Source organism: Populus alba, chromosome 11 (genome assembly GCF_005239225.2).
Source record: "Populus alba chromosome 11, ASM523922v2, whole genome shotgun sequence".
NCBI classification, from domain to species: domain Eukaryota; kingdom Viridiplantae; phylum Streptophyta; class Magnoliopsida; order Malpighiales; family Salicaceae; genus Populus; species Populus alba.
In genome coordinates, this window is record NC_133294.1 from 3,766,377 (window position 1) to 3,784,388 (window position 18,012).

Below are 18,012 nucleotides of genomic sequence, written 5' to 3' on the forward strand. Positions count from 1 at the left end.
ATAATATTTATGTATATATATTGGAGAGACTAGGCCGTATTTTAAAACAAAAACAATTTTTGGAAAATATTATTTTTTTATGCTTTGGAGAAAATCGGGTATTTTAATACTGAGCTTGTATCCTTACGATATAAAAATACAACCCAATATTAATCCGCTTTGATAAAAATATACAGAAAAATCAACAACATTTTTAGGGAATTTTTAGAAATTTTTTGAAAGCAAAAACATTTTTTTATTCTGAAAATCTTTGATATTTTGACGAAAACCGGGTATTTATAACACTGGTTTTTATATCTTTACGGTATAAAAATACAAACCAAAATTAAACCATTTTGATAAAAATATGCAGAAAAATCAACAACATTTTTAGGGACTTTTTAGAATTTTTTTTTGAAAGCAAAAACATTTTTTATTATGAAAATCTTTGATGTTTTGACGAAAACCGGGTATTTTATAACACTGGTTTTGTATCTTTACAATATAAAAATACAAACCAAAATTAAAACATTTTTGACAAAAAATATGCAGAAAAATCAACAATATTTTTTTAAAGATTTTTTCAAAATATTTATTTTTTTTTATTATTATATTTTATATATATATACATATATACACACATATAATATAATATATAATATATAATATAAAAATAATTCGGGCTGGGCCGGCCCAAATATCTGGGCCGGACTTGGCCCAGAGAGCTGGTATGGGCCAGACCTGGTCTGGCCCGTCAGATACAAGGCCGGGCCAGACTCAGTCTGGCCTAAAAAAAAAATGCTGGGCCAGGATCCACCTGGCCCAGCTACGCATCAACAAGGGGGGGAATTAATTCCCCCCTCCTCCCTGCATGCAGAATGTTCATTCTGCATGCAGGGAAAACAAATAAAAAACTAACGAAAGGGGGGGAGAAGAGGTGACCTGGCGTGGAGGAGGCGATGCTGCGGTGGCTCTGCGGTGGCGTGGCTTCCCGGGCGGCGCTGCGGCTCCTCCTCTCTTCGGTTCTCTCTCTCTCTTCGGCCTACTCTCTCTCTCCTCCCTTCGGTTTTTTTTTTTTTTCTCTCCGTCCCTTTGCAGCTTCGATTTTCTTCTCTATTTATAGGGGCCGAACCGTGGGGGACCATCGTTAGTGCGGTGCAACGGCTGGTCGGCCAATACTAAAGGTGGTGGGGGCGAGGAGAGAGAGAGGCGCGGGAAGATTTTCGAATTTTTTCGTCTGCTGTTCTGTTAAAACGGGGGGAAGGAGGAAGATGAACAGTGTCGTTCAAAACGACACCGTTTTTTTTTTTTTTTTTTTTTTTTTTTATGAAACGTTGTCGTTTTGGGTAAAACGCGCCGTTTCATTTAAATGGCTGAACTTCAAATCAGTCCCCCAAATTCGGTCCCCGCCCCTCTTGTTGGCCGCCTTTTTCACTTTGGTCCTTGGACTCTGATTTATGCAATTGAGCCCCTAATTGATCAATAAACTTCCAATTTCTTCAATTAAGCCCCTGAAACAAATCCAAACAGCCCCCTCTATCTTTGCGCCTTTTCCAAATTGGTCCCTGGTTTCGGATTTTCACAATTAAGTCCCTAATTGGCCCTTAAACTTCAATATTTATGCAACTGAGCCCCTGATTTGACCCAATAAATTCCTAAAAAAAAATATTTTGGCCCCCAGAACTTAAATTTCTCCAAATTAAAGCCCAAATTGACTTAAAAATCAATTTTCCTTGCAATCAAATCTTCTATAAATTCAAATAAAAATCCAATTAAGTCCATAAACATCCAAATTTGGGCTTTTCTCCTCAAAATTCAAATTTTCCTTCTCAATAGGGCTTTCATCCTTCAAGAATATACTGTCAAAAATTTAATCCTTGTATTTTTGAATTTCTTGACCAATTTTCTGACTGTTTCCTGAGCGCTTCTGCCTTCTGTTATTTTTTCTAAACTCTTTTGGCTATTTATTTTATTTTTCATGGGGACCCAAAAATGGGTTACAACAGAAAGCACAATAATAATTTCTAAAAATACGAGAAGCTATTTCTACTTTGGCTACGTGTGCTGCATCATCATCATCATCATCATCCCTACTGTTGTGGGCATTGATAACTTCATCCTTTGATTGGATATCATCATCCTTTCCTTTCTCTTCATGCAACCACTGTACACCAATCGCCTTTACTTGAATAGCTAGATCATGTGGAAGCACTGAAATACTCACGTCATCACCATCATCAAATGTAGGATCACCGACCCCTAATTTCCCTTGCATTAGCGATTGGATTTCACGAACCCCACGCTTGTAACGAATAGCGACGAGATAGGCTTGACAATGCATGGATAGACCATTGGTATTGTTTCTGATTTCAATATGAAAAGGATCATATAAACTATACTCTGACGTCACACAAAACCTTGTGAACAGATTAAAGCCACATATCCGGTGCGCAGGAGGAGGTGAGGATATTTTGAATGAAAAGTTATCTACAAACTCATTCTCAATTAGCCATTTATCCTCTTCCTCCTCCTCATGAAACCTGCTTAACATCTCATCTTCATCAAATACATATTCGACAAAGTTGATTATGCCATCCATAAATATTATCTGTACCACCAAAACAATGTCTATAAAATGAGCCAAAGAAGAATATTCAAATGTAGATTTCAAATACAATAAAAGGGGTGAGGGAGGACCTGAAATCTCGATGGCTGTATTTGAGCACTAACCGTTTTCATTATTCTGAACATGTGAGAGTCAAACAATTGGATTAATTCTTGCTTCATCCAATCTTGGAACTCGACAAATTGTTCACAACCATCGGTTTTAGTCCAAACGGTTAGATTTGCAAGTCTTTGCAGTGAATAGCAAAAGGACACATCTAACAGCCGCAAATGGGATGGAAGCTCTGGGACTGCCTGAAGCATTTTGCAATTTCTTAAATATAGGAAATCGAGTAGACCAAGATCCTTGATGCTTTCTGGAAGAGAACGCATTGTTGTTCCACTTAAATCTAGTCTCGTCAAGGAGCCTGGCAGTGCAAACGAGGTAAATCTCAACATTTTCCTCGTTGAAAACCTAGAGGGAAAGAATAGCTTCAATGGAAGAGATGTAATGAATGATGTACTTGCAACAATTCCATCACTTTGAAGCAGCTTGCGCCCCTGATGATGCTCTAACTCCATATTCAGGCTGTTAAGATTTGAACAACCATCTAAAACCAGCTCTTGAAGTGAATTCAATCTACTCATTTCTTCTGGAAGCTCCATAAGACTTGTACAATTTCTTAGATTTAAAATCAACAATCTTTGTAAATCACCAATAGATTCGTGAATTTGAACCAAACGGATGCAGTCTTCAAGTATTAGCTTTTCAAGGGCTGGGAGACCCGAGAAGTCTGGGGTTCTAATGAGATCACGAGAGTGACGAAGATCAAGAATTTTCAATTTTGGAAGAAACTGTGAAAATACATGAATTTAGTTGTTATCAATTGAAAACGAGAGAGATAGCTGTAGAGAGAGACTCGATACATACCAGTTTGCCTTTCCAAGCATCAATTAGACAACTTCTAGATAAATCAAGAACCACCAGCTTCTCCAAGCATACGTGATTTGGTATGGATCTCAAAGACAATCCATGCCAACACAACCATATCAAATTCTTGGGAAAGTGTTCAAAACTTCCATGAAAATTAGTATAGTTTAGTTGGAGAAATTTTACATCTTTCATCTTTCTAAAAGCATCCATGCTAAGGATAGGAAACAAACTTGTTTGGCCAGATTGTAATTTTCCCTCATCGGAAAAATCAGAAAGCAATTGTTGAAAGAAGTTAAGCCTGCGGCGCTTGCGGCGAACCATTAAATCAGTACAGACAACCTCCGCATTATTATCTTTCATTAATGCATGCATATCAAGGGTAAGGCCACGCAATTTTTCAGCATCCTGCATTAAAAATATTAAAAGTACATGAGAAAGGAATGAACATGTTAGGGCACCACACAAACCATTTAAGCAGACATATAAAAAATTTGAGCTACTTACAGTAGTTCCTTTCAAAATTGTAAAAGCATCCTCGTGACGCCATATTCTTTGACATTTGGTTGATTGTTGACGAGCAATTTCCCTTCCCATATCTCTTACTAGTTGATGCATCCACAACCTTTGATCATTGTTGATTTCAACAAGACATCTATCGATGAGATTGTCAATCCCATATCTTGCACCTTTATCGAGCCCATCTAGTATCCTAACTACATCATCCACATCCATTCCATTGAAGAAACATGCGATATCAAGGAATAAGATCTTCAGATAATCACCATCAAGAAAGTCATAACTTATTCGAAGAACCTTTTGAACTTCAAAATTAGGAATCACTTCCAATTGTTGTAATGCGCTTTCCCATATCTCTCTTCCTTTTCCGGACAATGAAGAGCCAATAACTTGAAGAGCTAATGGAAGTCCATTACAATGATGTACTATTCTCCAAGAGTCTTCTACAAAACCATCAACAGGGTAAGCTCTTCCAAAGGCATTCCAACTGAAAAGCTCAAGCGATTTTTTGTTATCCAAAGGTTCGACTTTGCACTCGAACCACTCAATATCATTAGCTGAAAACAGACCCTTATTTCTGGTTGTTACAATGATTTTACTTCCTTTACAAAGCCAATTTTGCATGCCAATGATTTTATTGAATTGGTCCCTTTTGTCCACATCATCTAGAACAATAAGAGTTCTTCTGCAACATATTGCATCCTTAATTTTTAGAATTCCTTCATCTTCATCATTTATCTCAACAGTCTTGTTTAGGATGTCAAAAAGAAGTTGGCTCTGTAGGCAAACTATATCCTCCGACCTAAAATTTGATAGAAAGCTCTTGCCTTCAAATTTATAGAAGTTCTGGTTAAAAACACTCTTAGCTATGGCTGTCTTTCCAACTCCACCAATTCCATAGAGTAAAGCAATGGCAGCACCATGGGATCCATCTTGCAACCATGAGTTGATATATTGTACCAGAGGATCTCTTCCAATGAAATGAAGGGGGGAATAAAATATTTTTGGATCCAAATTCTTTGAGATATTCTCCACAATAGATTGGACAAACTGTGCCTCGTACCTACATCAGAAGGTAAAATACAACGTAGGATAATAAGTAGCCTCTCTATAAAGGATAGAAATAAACAACATTTAGCTAAGAAATTAAAGCAGGTTGCGTGTCAATGATTGATTGATAGTTAATTTTGTAGGTGCATTATCACCCCTTATTAAAACCAAATCAAGATTGGAAAAAAAAAAAACAATGAAGAAATCATAAGTATTTTATTTTATTTTTCTTATATGTTTTCTTATCAGTATACTTAACTGAAAGAAATTAAGAGTTCACGACCAACATTCTAGTCTTATGCTCTGTGTAGTTTCATAAAGAGATACAACTTACCCATCTCCTAAATCCATTCCAGCTAAATCAGCCACTTCCTTCAAAGCAATTCTCCACCTATTCACCCGCTCCATCTCCTCGTTGAAGCTCTTTTCATGTTCCACAAATGCTGCAGCGAAGCTCCCTGTTTGACGTCCGACTTGGGATGGATCCACATGATAGAATACTGGCACAACTATGCAGTCAGCGTTCCTCTTACGTTCCATGATCTTCACAAGTTCATCGAGGCACCATCTCGACCAAGCATAGTTTTTGGAGAACACGATTATCGCTATTTTTGATTGCTGTATTGCCTTCTGGAGCTCCAGTTGTATATTCTTTCCTCTCCGAATTTCATCATCATCTCTAAATGTGTGAAACCCTGCATCAACCAGGGCCTTGTAGAGGTGATCGGTAAAGTTCTTGCGGGTGTCTTCACCTCTAAAACTCAAGAACACTTGATATTTACAATAAGAAAACCGTGAAGAGTAGGATTCTTGATATTTCCCAGCAGCCATTTCAAGTCTAGCGAAGATAAGACTTTTCAAAGATCTGAACCAAAAAAAATAGGAGTTGCAGGATTCAAGTCGATAGTTCAAGATCGATAGCACACCAATAAGCTGAAGTATTCATATATTATTATCCCACTTTTTCTGTAAAACAAAGTGATAGAAAAATATTTGTACATTTGATAAATCTCTATGCTGAACCAACAAAATCGGTTGATGAGACCATCAGTAATTAGTTTCTAACAGTGAATTAATTTAAGTGATTCTCAGTTACAGCAGAGTTACATTCCACAATATAACATAATACTAAAAGAGATAAGAGAGAGAGAGTACCTGAATCTTCACTCTCCCTTCGCTGATGTTCTCTTATCAGTTCATCAATTTTATGCTTTTAAGGTTGTGATTGAAAGTGTTGTTATTTTTTAAAGGGATATTTTTTTATAAATAATTAAAATAATTTTTTTATTTTAAAAATATTATTTTTGATATAAGGGTATTAAAATAATTTTAAATATTAAAAAAATAATTTTAAATAAAAAAGTTTTAAAATTTTTAAAAATACAAGTTATACTACGTTGCCAGACAATTCTTATATAAACCTTACAAGTCTGGGGTATGGGCCATTTCCGCTTTAGGACCATTTTTTTTTCTTCTAATTTTCTCAAAATTCAAATCATTTATCACGCGTAGAGTATAATTACCAAAAGGGACATTAGAGACACTCATACAAACACAATTAGGGTATGCTGGGTATTGCGGTTTGAAAGTATTTTTAAAAAAATTTAAAATTTATTTATTTTTTTTAAATTAATATATTTTTGATGTTTTCAAATTATTTTGATGTGTTAATATAAAAAATAATTTTAAAAAAAATAAAAAAACATTATTTTAATGTGTTTTGAAATGAAAAGCATTTTAAAAAGCAATTGTTACAACACTCTTAAACACGCTTCGAAAATAAATTCTGGGTAGTTGCGTTATTCAATTAACTTAAGTCAATTATTTTATAAAAATAAAATTATTTTACTTTTTATTTTAAAAATAATTTTTTGATATTGATCCTATCGGGAGTTAGCAAGGTTTAGTTAAATTAATATTTTTTTATTTAAATTTAAATTTAATTCATAAAAAATCTAATTCACGAGTTTTTTATATCCAGGAACAAACCATTAAACATCTCAAATTCCATCGTATTCATACCTGCCATTGCCAATGATTCAAAGACGCGGAACTCTGCTGTCTTGTTAAAACGATACGTCTCCGATATATCCTCAGACCAAGTCTACAACTGGGCCCAAGACATGGGCGAATGGTTTTAAAATTGAGAGAGAAAGGGTGGATTGTAATTTTAAGACAAGTCATCCCTACAAGTCCACTCTCTCTATGGTATGGAACGTTTCCGCGTGAGGAATTTTCCATGGCTAATTAATGCCGGAAGCAGAAAGTCGGAATGTCTAGGCTTGACCAGTTATGCATGGAAAAATTTGGTGCCGGGAATTGACATCCTGAAGTAAGATTATTTTTTAAAAAACCTTTTCTATTAATACATATATTTAATGGGCAGCCTTTATTATGTTTCAAATTGTATATTAATTAGCCAATTGCATGTAAATGAGTTTAATTCTGAACAAGTCAACTGGGCCCAAGACATGGGCGAATGGTTTTAAAATTGAGAGAGAAAGGGTGGATTGTAATTTTAAGACAAGTCATCCCTACAAGTCCACTCTCTCTCTATGGTATGGAACGTCTCCGCGTGAGGAATTTTCCATGGCTAATGGCGGAAGCAGAAAGTCGGAATGTCTAGGCTTGACCAGTTATGCATGGAAAATTTTGGTGCCGGGAGTTGACGGCTAATGACCTGGTGAAGTAAGAAAAAAGTCAGAAAATAAATTCCACAAGTTGATGGCTAGTGGTGACATCCAGAAGTAAGAATCTTTTGTTTCTAATTAAGAGGAGAAGATGATGGCTATTAACATCATTTCTGTTTCTCTCTTTTTTCTCAAATCTTTTGCTTCTGTTTGCCATCCTGAAGCTAGAAAATATTTCAATAACATAATATTAAATCCCTAAATTTTATATCTGTTTGCCATTAATTTCTCCTAGTTTTCCATTACGTCTATTTGCCTTTTTCTAAAATATCTCCTCTATATTCCAATCAGCTTCTCTGAACTCACATGCTTTTATAAATGTTTTTTTTTTTCTCATAAGACATCGTTAGTAGACCAATCAACAACAGGTCAATTAAATTTTATAATAAACAGGTCAATGTTTTTTTTTTTCTCATAAGACATCATTTCTGTTTCCGTTTGTTTGCAGGAAAGTGAATTCTTTTTGGAAAATGAATTCCGGGGAAAGTGAATTCCTGGAAAGTGAATTCCAGGAAAGTATTTTCTGATGTTTGGTAGTGTTATGGAAAACACTTTCCAGTGTTTGGTTGTATTATGAAAAATGAACTGGAAAATAATTTATTAATAATTTTTTTTTAATTTATCTAATATATATAAAATATTTAATATAAAATATTTAATCACTTACAATAAAAAAAAATGAAATCTAAAATGTATAATGATGAATTTTTTTTTTATTATATCCTATATTCATACATAGTTTATTTTATAAAATATAACTATATATATCATATCATATTGTAGAGAAATAAGCTTGTGAAATATTTTTTACTATTCCATGAAACCATTTATAATTCCATTACATACGAAATACATCCGACAAAAACTATAGTTTCAATAATATTTTTAGCATGTAATAAAATTGGATAAAATATTAAGGTATAAAATTCACTCTAAACTATTTTTTTTTTAATGTTAAAAAAATAGCAAACTAAAAAAAAAAAAAAAAAAGAGTTCTGCAGGCAAGTGAACAGTGCAAGAGACTGCACTGTTCACTATTTTTTTAGTGAACAGTGTACGCAATACACTGTTCATGTTAATTGCACTGTTCATTGAACAGTGCAATTAACATGAACAGTTAAGAAAGCACGAGAACGCCGGCTCAGGAAAGTGTTTTCCAAGAATAAAAAGCGGAAAACACTTTCCTGAGATTAACGTTAACATTTCCTTTGACCAGAATTCACTTTCCTTTGACTCACTTTCCATGTATTTGCCAAACATGGGAAAGTGAGGAAAATGGTTTCCAGGAAAGTGAATTCCTGAAAACAAACATGGCCTAAATGTCTTTCAAGTACTTGAGCAAAGAAATCTGATCATACTAAAAACAAATGGGGATTGCTTTCAATTTACTCCTAACATTTAGGACTAATGCATCATTTCTTTTATTTTAGACTGAAAATATTTTTTAAAAGTTATGAAAAATTTAGAAATATCATATTATTTGCTGATTTTTATCAAATTTGGTCTTCAAACTTTATATATATATATATATATATATATATATATATATATTATTTTGAATATTTTTTTCAATTTCATCCCTTAGAATTTGATTTTTATATTAACTTTGATCCTTATTTTTATAATTATTATTTGTTTTTCCCTTATCATTTTTTAATTGAAAATTTTTTTTATCTATTAAATTTGATCCTCATTCTTTTGATTGTTACTTATTTTATTTGAAATAATTTATGAAATGATAATTATTATTATTTTAATTTCTTCATCTTTCAATTTTTTTATTTATTATATTTGATCTCTATTACTTGATTATTATTTATTTTATTTGAGATAATTTATGAAATTATATTTTTTAACAATTTCATTCTCATTCAACTTCTAAATTTGTAAGATTTGTTCCTCATTGTTTTAATAAACTTGAAAAAAATAAAACATTAATAAGTTATTTTCCAGCTTATTTTCCATAACATAATCAAACACTACAAAGTGTTTTCCAACTTATTTTCTATTACACTACCAAACATCAAAACATAATTTACTTTCCTGGAATTTACTTTCCCAAAATTCACTTTCCAAAAGGAAACTACTTTCCAGCAAACAAACGGGCCTTAAAAAAAATTTAATAAGTGAAAGTCAATTTTGGTCCCTATTTTCTTGTTATTTCACAAACAAACCCTCAATTGGTCACAATCTTTAATAATCTTTTCAATTATGCCACTTGATTTCTTTGATTGAGCACTTAGTGTCTTTTACAGTATGATCATTGGTCTTGATATTCTTTAATTTCATCCTCAATTGCCCTTTTATACTTTTAATTTTTTTGATTTCACCCTTGATTAAATTAATTTGCCTCTCAAAACGTCAACACCCATTCATTTTAGTCTTTGAACCTTTAATTATTGCAATCTTGACACAAATTGACTCTCAAACTTTTTTTTCCTTCAATTAAGTCCCTAGTTGCATTAGTTAACATAAACCAAATTTCAATTAAGTCCCTAGACTTATTGATTCTTCTAATTTCTAACAAATTGACTTCTAAACTTTATTTTTCTTTCATTTTAGCTCCTGTTCAAGCCACTTAAACCTTTTTAAAGTTCAATTAGGTTTTTTTATTTTTTAATTTAATTGAAAAAAAAATTGAAAAAAAAAACTAAATATAACAAAATTTTCTCATATGAAAAAAATTCAAACAATTAAGAAAATAAATTTTAAAAAAAAACACACAAAACTTAGAGAAGAAATAGGAGAATTCTTACCTTATATTAGTTGTGGGTTAATCTGAGAATTAAAAAAATGACAAGTTATGAGTTAATTAACAAATAAAAAATTAAACAAACCGAGGAGAAAAGAGAAGGAGAAGCCATACCTGTTAGAGAAAAGAGGGTCGTTGCTCGAGGAGAGAATGAGAGAGAGAAGAGAAAGAAAGAGTGGGAGGTTGGTTGGCGAGATAAATAGCAGAAGAGGAAGAGAGAGAAAGAAAAAAGAGAGAAGTTGTGACATCCCCATTTTTATTCCGGGATAAATTCTCAATTTAACATGAAAATTAGGAATTTTTTTTTTTTTTTGCGTAACATATTAATAGGATGCTCTAATGAAAATTAATTAGCAACAAACATTATCTAACGCACGCACATGATTTTCATATTATATACAATAAAACATCCAACACATAAACAGCTTATTAAGTTAAGGATTGCATATTCGATTTTCCTATCACTGAAAAGTTCTCTGCGATGTTTCTGATAAAGCAGGGTCACGATGGGGATGCGTTTGAAGTGGGATGATAATAAGAAATACACCTGTTGGGATGGGTTATGGTTGTGTTTCCAGCAACATCCTTCAAGAATGCTCGATTGGGGAGGAGCTTAGGCCTATTGTAGGCAGATCACTTAGTACTCGCCGCGTAATTGCTCGCCAAGTATGCTATAACGTGAATTGTTTATCCAGGTGCTGTGAAGTGAAGCTCCCGAATCTGAGTCATATTCTCATTCATTGCAAGGTGGTCTGGTGGGTGTGGTGATGTGTTTTGGATTCTTTGCTAGAGGCGAGTATTTGGGTATGGAGTTGGAAGATGATTTCTTATTGTTTAGGCATAATAATTTAGCAAGCAAAGTCCCATACACAATCAATGGAAGAAAGAAAGAGACGGAAGTGGCAGGATCATCAACACAAGAGAGTGGTGGCAAGGGTCTCCGTTCACCCATTTGTTGATCCCCCTCAACAAATGCCTGCGTGCTTCTCTGGAGACAGATGTGAAAGACCCAAAAAAATTCTTATTTTGGGTTCTCCAAACGTTGTTCATGGAATAAGTCCTTTACTTGTACCGATCAAAAAGTAACTTCCATAAATCTGCTGTTTTAAATCTGCAGCACTTCCACAATCCACACAATTGGTTGCCGTCTCTTGGTGATCTCCACAGGTGGTTCATGTCTATTTACTTCCATCCAGTCACATGTGCAGGTGCATGGGAGCTATAGTTAATTTGTTTATCTTCTTTTCGCCTGTTCTTTCGCATAATATGTATTGGGACATTGTTTGCAAATGAAAAGTACTTCATACAAGCACTTGAAGCTAAGGTCTTGGTTCGTTCTTAATGTTCGAAGAAAGAACCACACCTCACCAGGGCTCATAAAGAGAATGGAGAACCCAACAGAATTAAATAATGTCCAACTCCTTGGTTCTGTATCAGATCGGAGCATTTTTTGATTCTTCCCTTTGCCTTCACCCCTGTGAAGTTAGAAAATCTACAGAAGCTAACCAGTGCAACATAATTCGAGCTTTTCATACCTCCATCACTGCCAACAGAGCATGCCATGATATAGCTCCAACAGCCAACCATTAAAAAGTCCAAGTGGTCAGAACTTTGTGGCTTTCGCGTCTCCTAGAACAACTGTTGCTGTCAAAAACCAGGGAAATGAAAACACATTCCAAGATCCTCATAATGTTGATAAAAAAAGGGTCATAATGTTTGAGGTCATGGGTGACAGTGCAGTGCTGGTATATGAAAACTGATTCAATTGTATCGATCATTAATCAAAATCATGAACAGATTGCGTTTTTTGATTCAGGATAACGAGACTTTCAAACCAAGATCTCAAAGTAACTGTTTTTTTTATGAAAAGAAAGAGTCTCATAGGCAGTCAAAGTTGTTGGCTACAATAGAAAATTTTAGGATTTCCACTTTTGTTATTGAATTTTAATTCTATCTTTTAATTTGATAATTTTCAATCAAAATTAATTTTTAAATTTCTAATTTTGATTATTATTATATTTTATTTTTATAATAAAAATATCTATATTAATTTATTGTGAAAATTTAATAAAATCAATTTAATTTTTAATTAAAATGAAATATATTCAAATTATAAAACCTTCTCAATTATATTTTAAAGACATGCCCATTTATTTTTTATTACAAGTGAACTTATCTCGTGAGGGTATATATAGAAACAAAAAAAAATACTAATCAAATTTCATAATGTGTTATTTTTATTTTTACATAAAAAGATAAAATAAAATAGATAAAATAACATGAAAAAATAGATCTTTGCATATATTTTGGTCAATAGAAAATTGACACATAAAATAAGATATCTTATTATAAATATAAGATTTTATAAATAAAAATTAATTAATAAAATAATATCATATTACATTTTTTAATATGAAAACCCTTATAAATATTTATAAATAAAAGATCTCATGCTAGACAAAGAAAGGAGGAAGATTACTAGAGACAAAACTATTTCATGATAAGCTTTTCAATAAAAAAAGAAAAAACTATTTCAAAAGCTTTCCAGCTTTTTTTTCATTTTACGGTTGAAATCTAAAAAAGCAAACCTCTACTTAATGAAGCCTAAAAGAATACAAGTTCTAGACCCTTCTTTGCAAAATTCCAAAAAGTGAAATTGCCAGCCCTGTGTTTACCAAGGAAAGCACAATTATAATTTCTAAGTATATGAGAAGCTATTTCTACTTTGGCTACGTGTGCTGCATCACCATCATCATCATCGCTACTGTTGGGGGCAGTGATAACTTCATCCTTTCCTTCCTCTTCATGCAACCATTGTACACCAACGGTCCTTATTTGGATAGCTGGACCATGTGGACGCACTGAAATACTCACGTCATCACCATTATCAAATGTAGGATCATCGCCCCCTAATTTCCTGTGGCTTAGCATTTGGATTTCACGAACATCACGCTTGTATCTCATAGGGAAGACAAAGGCTTTACAAAGCAAGGATCGACCACTGGTATTGTTTCTGATTTCAATATAAACATAACAATAGCCATGGTATGCTGACATCACACAACTTGTGAACAGATTAAAGCCACATATCCGGTGTGCAGGAGGAGGTGAAGATATTTTGAATGAAAAGGTATCTAAAACTCATTCTGAATTAGCCATTTATCCCTTTCCTCCTCCTCATGAAACCCCCTTAACATCTCATCTTTATCAAATACAGATGCGACAACGTTGAATATGCCATCCAGAAATGCTATCTGTACCACCAAAACAATGTTTACAAAATAAGCAAAAGAAAAAGTATTCAAATGTAGATTTCCAAAACAATAAAAATGGGTGAGGGAGGACCTGAAATCTCGATGTCTGTATTTGAGCACTAACTGTTTCCATTATTCTGAACATGTGAGAGTCAAACTTTTGGATTAATTCTTGCTTTATCCGATCTTGGAACTCGAGTAAGTAATCACAACCATCTACTTCAGTCCAATTGTTTGGATTTGCAAGTTTTGGCAGTGAATAGCAAAAGGACACATCTAACGAATCCAAATGGGATGGAAGCCTTGGGAGTGCCTGAAGCATTTTGCAATTTCTTAAATATAGGTGTCTGAGTAGACCAAGATCCTTGATGCTTTCCGGAAGAAAACGAATTGGAGTTCCACTTAAATCTAGACTCTCCAAGAAGCGTGGCAGTGAAAACAAGGTAAATCTCAACATTTTCCTCATTGAAAACCTAGAGGGAAAGAATAGCTTCAATGGAAGAGATGAAATGAATGATGTACTTGCAACAATTCCATCACTTTGAAGCAAATTGCGTCCCTGATGATGCTCTAGCTCCATATTCAGGCTGTTAAGATTTGAGCAACCATCTAAATCCAGCTCTTGAAGTGAATTCAATCTACTCATTTCTTCTGGAAGCTCCATAAGACTTGTACAATTTCTTAGATTTAAGATCAACAATCTTTGTAAATCACCAATAGATCCGTGAACTTGAACCAAACGGATGCAGTCTTCAAGTATTAGCTTTTCAAGGGCTGGGAGACCGAGAAGTCTGGGGTTCTAATGAGATCACGAGAGTGACGGAGATCAAGAATTTTTAATTTTGGAAAGAAACTGTGAAAATACATGAATTTAGTTGTTATCAATTGAAAACGAGAGAGAGAGCCATAGAGAGACTTGATACATACTGGTTTGCCCTTCCAAGCATCAATTAGACAGCTTCTGGATAGATCAAGAACCACCAGCTTCTCCAAGCATATGTGATTTGGTATGGAGCTCAAAGACAATCCATGCCAACTTAACCATATCAAATTCTTGGGAAAGTGCTCAAAACTTCCATGAAAATTAGTGCAGTTTAGCTGGAGAAATTTTACATCTGTCATCTTTCTAAAAGCATCCGTGCTAAGGATGGGAAACAAACTTGTTTGGCTAGTTTGTAATTTTCCCCCATCAGAAAAATTGGAAAGCCATTGTTGAAAGAAGTTAAGCCTGCGGCGCTTGTGACAAACCATTGAATCAGTACAGACAACTTCTGCATAATGATATTCCATTAATGCATGCATATCAATGGTAAGACCACGCAATTTTTCAGCATCCTGCGTAATAATATTAAAAGTACATGAAAAAGGAAAGTTGATGAATGAATATGTCAAGGCACCACAAACCATTTAAGTAGACATTTAAAAAAAATTCAGCTACTTACAGTAGTTCCTTGCAAAACTGTAAAAGCATCCCCATGATGCCATATTCTTTGACATTTGGGTGATTCTTGACGAGCAATTTCCCTACCCATATCTCTTACTAGTTGATGCATCCACAACCTTTGATCACTGTTGATTTCAACAAGACATCTATCGATGAGATTGTCAATCCCAAATCTTGCACCTTTATCGAGCCCATCCAGTATCCTAACTACATCATCCACATCCATTCCATTGAAGAAACATGCGATATCAAGGAATAAGTTCTTCGGATAATCACCATCAAGATAGTCGTAACTTATTCGAAGAACCTTTTGAACTTCAAAATTAGGAATCATTTCCATTTGTTGTAATGCGCTTTCCCATATTTCTCTTCCTTTTCCGGACAATGAAGAGCCAAGAACTCCAAGAGCTAATGGAAGTCCATTACAATGATGTACTATTCTCCAAGAGTCTTCTACAAAACCATCAACAGGGTAAGCTCTCCCAAAGGCATTCCAACTGAAAAGCTCAAGCGATTTTTTTGTTATCCAAAGGTTCGACTTTGCACTCGAACCACTCAATATCATTAGCTGAAAACAGACCCTTATTTCTGGTTGTTACAATGATTTTACTTCCTTTACAAAGCCAATTTTGCATGCCAATGATTTTATTGAATTGGTCCCTTTTGTCCACATCATCTAGAACAATAAGAGTTCTTCTGCAACGTAATGCATCCTTAATCTTCAAAATTCCTTCATCTTCATCATTTATCTCATCAACAGTCTTTTTTAGGATGTCGGAAAGAAGTTGCCTCTGCAGGCAAACTATATGTTTTGATCTAAAATTTGACAGGAAGCTCTTTCCTTCAAATTTATTAAAGTTCTGGTTAAAAACACTCTTAGCTATGGCTGTCTTTCCCACTCCACCAATTCCATAGAGTAAAGCAATGGCAGCACCATGGGATCCATCTTGCAACCATGAGTTGATATATTGTACCATAGCATCTCTTCCAATGAAATGAAGGGGGACATGAAATATTTTTGGATCCAAATTCTTTGAGACATTCTCCACAATAGATTGGACAAACTGTGCCTCGTAACTACATCAAAACGTAAAGTACAATGTACGATAATTGCTAGTCTCTCTATAAAGGATAAAAATAGACAACATTTAGCTAAGAAATTAAAGCAGGTTGCATGTCAATGATTGATAGTTAAATTTGTAGGTGCGTTATCACCAAATCATGTTTGGAAAAAAAAAATAAACAAACAAACAAAAGAAGAAAGAAATTATAGGTATTTTTTTTTTTCTTTTATGTTTTCTTATCGGTCTTCATTTAAATACTTAACTGAAAGAAATTAAGAGTTCACGACCAGCACTCTAGTCTTATGCTTTGTGTATTTTAATCAAGAGATGCAACTTACCCATCTCTTAAATCCTTTCCAGCTAAATCTGCAACTTCCTTCAAAGCAATCCTCCACCCCTTCACCCGCTCTATCTCCTCCTTGAAGCGCTTTTCTTGTTCCACAAATGCTGCAGCGAAGCTCCCTGTTTGATTTCTGACTTCAGATGGATTCACATGGTAGAATACCGGCAAAACTATGGAGGCGGCAGTCCTCTTATGTTCCATGATCTTCACAAGTTCATCGAGGCACCATCTCGACCGAGCATAGTCTTTCGAGAACACGATTATCGATATTTTCGATTCTTGTATTGCCTTCTGGAGCTCCAACTCTATATTCTCTCCTCTCCGAATCTCTTCATCATCTCTAAATGTGTGAAACCCTGCTTGAACCAGGGCCCAGTAGAGGTGATCGGTAAAGTTCTTGCGGGTGTCTTCACCTCTAAAACTCAAGAACACTTGATATTTACAATTAGAAAACCGAGAAGAGTAGGATTCTTGATATTTCTCAGCAGCCATTTCGAGTCTAGCAAAGATAAGACTTTACAAAGATCTGGACAAAAAAGAAGGAATTGCAGGATTAAAGTCGATAGTTCAAGATCGACACAGCACACCAATAAGCTGAAGTGTTCATTTATTATTATCTTACTTTTTCTGTAAGACAATTTTCAAGTTATTTCCCAGCAATCAACTCCTCCATGCCCTTTCAGAAAAATATTTGTAGATATGATAAATCTCTATGCTGAACCAAGAAAATCGGTTGATGAGATCATCACTAATTAGTTTCTAACAGTGAATTAATTTAAGTTACATTCCACAATATAACATTATACTAAAAGAGATAAGAAAGAGAGTACCTGCAATCTTCACTTTCCCTTCGCTGATGTTCTCTTCGCTGATGTTGTCTTATCAGTCCATCAATTTTCTGCTTTTAAGTCAACCTCACAAGTCATTTCCGCGTTAGGACCATTTTCTTTTTTTATTCTTTTTTTTTTATTTGCTCAAATCATTTATCACGCGTGGAGGGGAAGTTGCATGTTACATCTTTGTGTAGATTTCTTCCCCATGACTTTCCTGACCTTCTTGTTCTTTAGGATTTTTCTTCCCACATATATTAAGAGCACCCATGGGTCGGGCCAATCTTACATTAATTAACTATATATAATTAATGTGTATAATTTCTTTTACAGTGCTTTCTCTTACTTCCAGCGCAATATTCCTTTCTCTTTCTTTCTTTTGCGAAATCCAACACATCAAATTATGTTAAATTAAATTTTGAACCTGGCACTTAAAGTAGCACTTACCAAACATTAAGATCAAAATCAAGATAAAGGTAAAGTAAATTTGATATTTTTCCTTTGTATAAAGTAAATCTGATAAAGTTACCTGCAATCCTCACTTTCCCTTCG

The 18,012-nt window shown here is 34.1% G+C and overlaps 1 protein-coding gene and 1 pseudogene across 1 annotated transcript; both read right to left on the minus strand.

The window, feature by feature from the left end:
* Positions 1-1,094: 1,094 nt before the first annotated feature.
* LOC118035076 (disease resistance protein Roq1-like) lies at positions 1,095-6,025 on the minus strand (the record flags this gene model as incomplete). The annotated part of the gene is made up of 5 exons (XM_035040564.2): positions 1,095-2,607; positions 3,108-3,438; positions 3,515-3,922; positions 4,022-5,096; positions 5,418-6,025. Coding segments are annotated over 5 exons (3,081 nt in total), but the record flags the coding sequence as incomplete, so codon positions are not given.
* A 6,993-nt stretch (positions 6,026-13,018) lies between these two features.
* On the minus strand, positions 13,019-17,149 carry LOC118035075 (disease resistance protein RPV1-like; annotated as a pseudogene).
* Positions 17,150-18,012: the final 863 nt, after the last annotated feature.